The 8,244-nt window shown below is 44.1% G+C and overlaps 1 protein-coding gene across 3 annotated transcripts; it reads left to right on the forward strand.

Moving 5' to 3' along the window:
* Window positions 1-2,459: 2,459 nt before the first annotated feature.
* Window positions 2,460-7,380, forward strand: LOC100278914 (GDP-mannose transporter GONST3). Of its 3 annotated transcripts, none has more exons than XM_008660239.4 (3): window positions 2,460-3,198; window positions 3,454-3,635; window positions 5,835-7,380. In XM_008660239.4, exon 3 carries the CDS (start codon window positions 5,835-5,837, stop codon window positions 6,936-6,938), a length of 1,104 nt encoding a protein of 367 aa, XP_008658461.1. In that variant the 5' UTR covers window positions 2,460-3,198; window positions 3,454-3,635; the 3' UTR covers window positions 6,939-7,380. The 3 variants fall into 3 exon arrangements, with proteins under 3 accessions (XP_008658461.1, NP_001145508.1, NP_001309170.1); NM_001152036.2 differs by having other exon boundaries at window positions 2,488-3,198; window positions 3,457-3,635; window positions 5,835-7,168; NM_001322241.1 differs by lacking the exons at window positions 2,460-3,198; window positions 3,454-3,635 and adding an exon at window positions 3,837-4,073 and having other exon boundaries at window positions 5,835-7,359.
* Window positions 7,381-8,244: the final 864 nt, after the last annotated feature.

An 8,244-nucleotide genomic window follows, 5' to 3' on the forward strand; every position in this document is an offset into this window, starting at 1 on the left:
ACTGTCTGGTGTGCACCGGACTGTCCGGTGCGACTCAGGAGCAACGGCTACCTCCGCGCCAACTGCTCTCTGCCGCGCATTCAATGCGCGCTCTGCGCGCGCAGATGTCAGGCGCGCCCATTCCGGCACACCGGACAAGGAACAGTAGATGTCCGGTGTGCACCGGACACCCAGGCGGGCCCACAAGTCAGGAGCTCCAACGGCTAGAATCCAACGGCAGTGATGACGTGGCAGGGGCACCGGACTGTCCGGTGCGCCATCGAACAGACAGCCCAGCCAACGGTCAAGTTTGGTGGTTGGGGCTATAAATACCCCAACCACCCCACCATTCATTGCATCCAAGTTTTCCACTTCCCAACTACTACAAGAGCTCTAGCATTCAATTCTAGACACACCAAAAGAAATCAAATCCTCTCCAACTCCACACAAGCCTCTAGTGATTAGCGAGAGAGATTTTCCGTGTACTTTTGAGCTCTTGCGCTTGGATTGCTTCTTTTCTTTCTCACTTGTTCTTGAGATCATAACTCCATTGTAATCAAGGCAAGAGGCACCAATTGTGTGGTGGCCCTTGTGGGAAGTTTTGTTCCCGACTTCGATTTGAGAAGAGAAGCTCACTCGATCCGTGGATCGTTTGAGAGAGGGAAGGGTTGAAAGAGACCCGGCCTTTGTGGCCTCCTCAACGGGGAGTAGGTTTGCAAGAACCGAACCTTGGTAAAACAAATCTCCGTGTCTCACTTGCTTATTCGCTTGGGATTTGTTTTGCGCCCTCTCTCACGGACTCGTTTCTTTATTACTAACGCTAACCCCGGCTTGTAGTTGTGTTTATATTTGTAAATTTCAGTTTCGCCCTATTCACCCCCCCTCTAGGCGACTTTCAATGAGGACTAGACCTTGAACGTGGTGCCCTTCCTTTGAGGGTTGTTCTGCCCTTAGAGTAGGGGCTAACTATACTCTTTGATATGTTGGTGCTTCTATACTTAGTTGAATCGAGAACTCCTTTATGTTATCGGGAGGCCCTAGGGCCTAGAGGGTCTCGGGACTTGGTCACGACAAATTTCTCGAGCAGTGGGCCTCAGATACCCACTTCAGATATCTGAAGACTCTTAGGGGTCCAGGTCTGTAGGGAAAACTAAGTTTGAAAGTTCCTTATGGTTAGAGTGTCCATGGGTCCTATGGACCCCAGTTCTACACCGTTCTATCTGATACTGGTGATGGGAAGAACTCTTGTTGTGGGGCATGAGATCAAATCCCTAGGATAGTAGGATGATAAACCTCTACATTAGTTCGAGTAAAGATCTATCCCTAGCCTAGGGATGAAAATGGATACTTATTCAGATATTAAGTTTTTGTCTTTTTATTGTGAATAAATAGGATATAGGATATGCTATGCCAATTCATATTATTGTGTTTAGCATTGAGCATGTAAAGGTTCATAAAAAGTAAACTTTAAATTTATCATATATCTTCTCAAATGATAGATATAAATTTAGGATACAAATACAAATATATTCATCTTTTTGTTATAGGGAGTAAATAATGTACAAAACGATATATGTAAACTTTTATTTGTATTTGTAATAATGTGTTAGATAATATATGAAAAGATTAACATTAAGTTTATATATATATATATATATATATTAAATTTATCCTAATAATTTGGATGCCCACTTTCCCTATGTCATTAGTCTTGAGAGCGTGAATCCGGCAGTAGACGGCCACGGCCCCATGTCAAATTATTATTATTAGGATTTTTTTGAAAGTGAGTTGTAGCATGTAGGACTATGACCTTCCTAGGACAGTGACAGTAATTATTTGGTCCAGATTTCTTCCTACCCAAAATCGATAAGAAAAATGGCTCTAAAGTGTACCCAACATGCATAAAATGTATTGAGAAGTAATAAAAATATATACAAGTTTTTTTTGGAGTCAGAGGTGTTTGGTTTCAAACGGTAATCTCGTCCTGCTGGCGCTATTACCGATTAGCTGGTCCAGCTGGGCGAGCGATTTTGACTCGCTGACAAGAGCAAATCAAATCTTAACGAGCCAAGTAGCATTTCATCAGCAAGTTTAACGTGCTGAATCGCAAACGGCAGGCCAGTAGCTATCGGACCCAATCCAATCGTGTTGTTCTTCTGACCAGATTTTCTGAGAATCTGGCTAGCTTTTTTGACAAGTTTTTATGAGAATTTAGGTACGGAAAGAATTAGCTGTGAGAAAAATCTTAATATCGTGGTATTATATACGGAAGAAGACGAAGTAGCCCAAAGGATTCAGGAGCTAGAAAAGGATGGATTCCTATCATCGCGACGACTCGACCGATTCTGTATTGATTTTTGACAGTTTTTATCAAATCAAATCTTAACGACCAAGTATAACATTTCAACAGCAAGTTTAACGTACTGAATCTCAAACGGCAGGCCAGTCGGACCCAATCCAATCTCCACTCCACCTACGCTGCAGCAGTCCAATGCAGATCAGTCCACCGTAATAAGTTTACTGTGATGATTGATGAATGATGATATCTCTGGCGTCATGCCCGCTCGCGGCTCGCACCTAGCAGTGTCGCCGCCTCGCCGTGGACGACGGATATCGCGGGCGCGGCACCCCCGTTCCCGTCCTCGTTCGCTTGTCTGATCAGATCCCCATCTGGCCGTTCACGAAGGCACGCAGCCGAGCTCGCAGCGCACGCAGGGGGCTGGGAGAACCGGACAAGTCAGAAGGTCCACCCGCGACGCGACCGCGACCCGCAAGGCGGGCGAGCCCGCCGAGGCGGAGGAGGGCGCCTCGAGATCTCCTCCGCGCGGCTCGCGGGTCAGAAGCAGCGAAGTCGCATTTGTAAATTCATCATCGTCCCCGACTCCCCGCCTGCAAAAATTCTGCTGTGGCCTCCTGCCCTCCTCGTTTGCCTTCCATTGCCTGAAATCCCAATTCCGAGATTCCCAAATTGCAGGACCCCACTGCTAGTGCTAGGTTCCCACTCCGCGCGCGCCGGCCCAGTTAACCCCCGTCCGCGGCCGCGGGTTGACTCGCAATCGGAATCGCAAGCGTCCGGATCCGGGCTCACACCTCCGACCGACAGCCACCGCGCAGAAAACAAGGCGGAGACCCGGCGATAAATCCCCGCGCCCCATCCTTTTCCGTTCCCCACACCACCACCGAGTTCACCGGGGCTGGAGGAAGCGTCTACAGGACAAGGTGAGAGTTCCTATCATCTGCGTTCTCTGGGGTTTTCGAACCCGTTTCTGCGCCCCCAAATTGCACGAACTATGCGGAGGAGTGGCTGTCATTGGTCGTGACGGGACGCCCTCACACCTAACAATTGACATTTTCTTTTCTTCTGTCCGTGGCGGCGTTAAGTTCGTGCAATGATGACCTCTTGCGCTAGCATACGACGCCTTCTCCGGCGAGGCGACTTACTAAATTCCATTATTTTTATTTCTTTTTTTTAAGCAGGATCAGCATCGCTTCATGTGACTGATTGGTTGGTTGCGCCGGCCTGCGAGGATCTAGCACCGAGTTCAGGGAGCACTTCGTGAGACTTGTTCATTCGTCTTGAGGTGCTGGAGCCGTCACGTTGTGGTAGTTGAGAGGAACCTGTCCAATTTCCATAGTTGCGAGGAAAGATTCCTGAGGTATGCTTGCTGTACTTGTTTGCTTATCAGAAACTAGTGCACCCCATTATTGTGACCTCCTCTACTTGACTTGGACAAGCGCTAGTTAAGTTTTCAAAAAAAAAAAAAACAAGCGCTAGTTGGTAGTTGGTACGATACGTCCCGTTGATATTTCTAGCATGTCCTGTCGTCCTAACAACCTAACATGCCTGCGAAGTGCCCCAAGCTTGTTTGACTTCCCTGGCTGTCATGGACAAGCGCATTATGCCCTCACGAGATAAGTTAACAGGGCTAGCTGCTAGGTGGTTGCTGCATACTGGTCTTCCCTCTTTCTCTTGCCACCTCGGGCATCCTCTCTGGCTTAGAAAAAAAATATGCGCTTCATAGTCCATACCTAGATCTTTTGGTGTTCAGTTTTGGTTTCAAGCCATGGCGAATTCTCGGATTGGACGTTACAAGGTATTTGTTGATCTTTGCTTGGACACTTCATAGGTGGCATAGTTTCATCTTCTTCTGATTCTTACATGAAGTCCTGCTGCCCCATCTTGTGCCTTTGATTTTGTGGAGCGACCTATTTTAAAAGTATTCGTTGTCTGACTTTTGTTGTTTGTTTCATCTTGTTTTGTTTTGGTTTGACCTTCTTTAGCGTTTACCATGCTTGCTGTTTTTGTATTGGAAATTTTTGATTGGGTTCATGCTTGCTACAGAAGATAAACAGGATGGCCAAACATATGAAACAGGGATTTAATTTCTTTCTTTTAAGTTTCTCAGATTTGTAAAGTTACTCCATATTGGATTATTTGTTAGCACCATTGATAAAGGCTGTTTCTTTTATTTTGTAAGTGAGCACTTACAGGCTACAGCCTCTTAATCATTACTTAGAATTGATTTCTTATTTGGGATATACATGTTGCCTTAGGAATACATGAAAATATGCTTTGATCTTTAATATGTGATGGTGATTAACTCTTTATAGCACAAATTAATGAGTAGTACAACTAATTCTAGCAGGCACGAACATATTTGTGAGGAGTGACGATAATCTCAATCGTTAGGCTATCTCCAGCAGCCTTACTTATCACATCTCCTATTTCAAACTCCATTTTGTAAACAGTGTAGTCTACAGTGCTAAATAGTGTTTTGCATGACCATATGCACGATCTGCTGGCCATAGCCTTACCGTGTGAAATTTGATTGGAAGATGTCAATCTGGGGGCTGGTCCAAATTTGGTGGAGTTACAAAATGTCAATGCTCTGTATATTTTGTATTGTGCATAGTTTGTGGGCATTCTTCTGGATAGTCCATTACTACTTTAGTATCTTGTCAGATTTACATAGATAGAGGTTTTAAGACCCAGTCAGTATCACCAGATGTCAAAATGTGTTACCCTTGAACGACAAGGTTGGTTAAAGAATTAGCTGGATTGGCAAACAATTGAAATTTCATGCATGAAAGGTGAGCACACCTATTTAGAGGACAGTAATTTCTGATCACCTTTGTACCAATTTGATTGCTCTGTGTTATGGTACAATTACATATCGTAATGGAATACAATATGTGAGAGAGTTCGTAGCAATATGGCATGCATATTACTATCCTCATGTGTGTTTGTGGCTTTCAAATGCTGTTGATTTGCCTGTTCCCTTCCTTACCATGGTTGCTTCCTTGTTTATAGGAGTTAAATCTCTTATATAGGCGAGGAATGTGATGAACAGTATCTGTCATCTAGCATTTTAAACCAAATGCAGTTGAAGAATTCAGCATCTCATAACGAGAGGCCTATGTTTTTTTTACTTCTCGAATACACAGAGAACTGCTCATCATTGCATTAAGAAGGATAGAAAATATTTACAAAACAACACACTGCAATAGCTCAGATTATGAACTGGGATCTGTATTTGTAATGATCAATAGTTCATTTTATTGTATCATATAATATGGTATCATGGTACGAACTGATGAAACAGTGAACTGCAGAAACAGATTTGTACCTTATGCTTTTCCCCTTCATCAAATTCCTCTAGGATGCTCACATACTTTCTTTACATTCTAGTACATGGAAACCTATCCTTAAAATCTTGACTATCTGCTGCATTGATTTTAGTGTGTGTGTGTGTGTTTCCTTGAACATGCATGTGTGCCATAGTTTGTTCCATAATCTATAGTAGTTACTCATGAATCTTTTTGAAGCTTTAGTAATTGTATTTTGCATGTTGCAGATGTCTACTCTCTCAGACCCCTCAAAAGAAGATACTTCACCTGAGGGTTCAGGTACTACCCAGAGAAATGGAGCCTGGAGTAACACATTGAACACTCTTCTGCAGCAAGCCTCAGTATATGGTGTGGCCGCTGGGTATTGTTTATCAGCGTCCCTGCTCTCGATCATCAATAAATGGGCAATCATGAAATTTCCATATCCTGGAGCCCTGACAGCTCTGCAGTACTTCACTAGTGTTGCTGGAGTTCTCCTATGTGGACAGCTCAAGCTCATTGAGCACGATGGACTTAACTTGAGGACAATGTGGAAGTTCTTACCTGCTGCTGTGATGTTCTACATCTCCATCTTCACAAATAGTGAACTCCTGCTTCATGCCAATGTGGATACTTTCATTGTGTTCCGCTCTGCTGTGCCTATATTTGTCGCGATCGGAGAGACGCTGTATCTTCATCAGCCATGGCCATCGCTCAAGACATGGCTTTCACTCTCCACAATACTTGGTGGAAGTGTGATCTATGTTTTCACAGACAACCAATTCACTGTGACTGCTTACACCTGGGCAGTGGCCTACCTAGCAAGCATGTCCATTGATTTCGTGTACATCAAGCACGTCGTAATGACCATTGGGCTGAACACATGGGGCCTTGTGCTATACAACAATCTCGAGGCTTTGATGTTATTCCCCCTTGAGCTCCTTATAATGGGAGAATTTGATCAGATGAAGGTCGACAGCTCCAAGGTGTCAAACTGGCTGTCATTCGATGTGGTCCTCCCTGTTGCTCTTTCATGCCTGTTTGGACTATCGATATCATTCTTTGGATTCTCCTGCAGACGGGCTATTTCTGCTACCGGGTTCACAGTGCTTGGCATAGTGAACAAGCTCCTGACTGTTGTTATTAATTTGCTTATCTGGGACAAGCATGCCTCTTTTGTGGGCACCATTGGGCTCTTGATATGCATGTCAGGTGGCGTGCTCTACCAGCAATCCACCATGAAGCCGAAGGCGCCCAAGGTTGAGCCGAAGGAAGAGAACGACAACGACGAGGAGCAGCAGAAATTGCTGCAGATGCAGGGTGTTCAAGAGAGCAATCCAACTCAGAAATAAAGCTCTTCATAAACCTTACAACGAAGTAATGCTTTGATGGATTACCTTCTTTGCAACAGCCTCACCTGAAACGTTTTTGTATTGGCTAATACTTGGAAAAAAGCATATGGATGAGTAGTCATGAATTAGGAGCTACAAAATATCATGTTTTTGATATTAGAAGTCGTGAGGGGACCTAATTATCACTATGCAATTCTTTATTACTGTATTACCACTTACATTTGTAACGCAAAATCGTTATGATAGGATACCAGGTACTCGGCAAATACCTGCATTGAATACTTCCTATACAAAAGCATCCGTCTCATACAGTTCGGGGGTGACAGTGGTAGTATGATCTGTTTTTAGGCATTTCTCTGCTGGAGTTAGCCTATATGTTCTGTAACTTATTGTTGGTGATGAAGACATTGGTTCTTGTGCTAAATAGAGTTTTCTTATCATCGTTGTTGGTGCATGACAAGGGCAGCTGCGTTGAGTTTTCTGAGCCGGTGCAAAGAGCTGAGCACACGGTTTTTTTGTGTGGACTACAACGAGTTTGTACATTGGAGATTTCTCCAGACTGAAGCATCCCACTTCCCAGTGAGACTGCCATCCTCCTTGGCCATACCGCCATACAGATTTGTTCCCAGCCAATCAATCGGTATAATTTGGTAGTCCGCCAAGCACCGAGTTATGTCAACCTTCGCTGTTAGGGCTGGTTTGGTGACAGTGATTTGCAGGGGATTCTCCTTGCTATTCAAAATTAACCTTTATAGATCCTTTCATAGATTCTCTATATTTCTCTGATCACTAAATTAGCTCTCAGATGTGAGAATGTCAACAGCCGCCGCGGCTTGGTGTCAAAGCCTTGCCCTTCCGGCGTTGTTTCCGGTGTGCCCCCCTCACTCCTTGATGAACAGGCCGGGTTGTTCTTGGCAGAGTTGCCGAAGCATGAACTCTCATCCTACAAACAGACTCTCATCCTACAAACAGTGTGTTGGAGTTTCTTCGAACAGATCCAGTAGTAGTATGATAAACGAGCAGTTGTGCAACAACAATACGATGAACTCTCCTTATTTTGAGCAAGAAGAGGGGAATAAGCTTCTTTCAACTTCTTATGAGTTTAAATAAGAGCCTCATGAGTAGTTAGATGCTCCTAAAAAGGGTTGTTCAAGAGCTTTGTGCTTCTTGAGCAATTCTTTGGGTTCTTCTCTCTTCTTGTTTAAAATGGAATGAACATATTGTAATAGCTCAATGAGTTTCTCCTTAAAGGGCTTCTCTTCATCCTCACTTTCACTCTCATTGTCACTCTCATTGAATAGTACCT

This window comes from Zea mays, chromosome 9 (assembly GCF_902167145.1).
Source record: "Zea mays cultivar B73 chromosome 9, Zm-B73-REFERENCE-NAM-5.0, whole genome shotgun sequence".
Taxonomy (NCBI): domain Eukaryota; kingdom Viridiplantae; phylum Streptophyta; class Magnoliopsida; order Poales; family Poaceae; genus Zea; species Zea mays.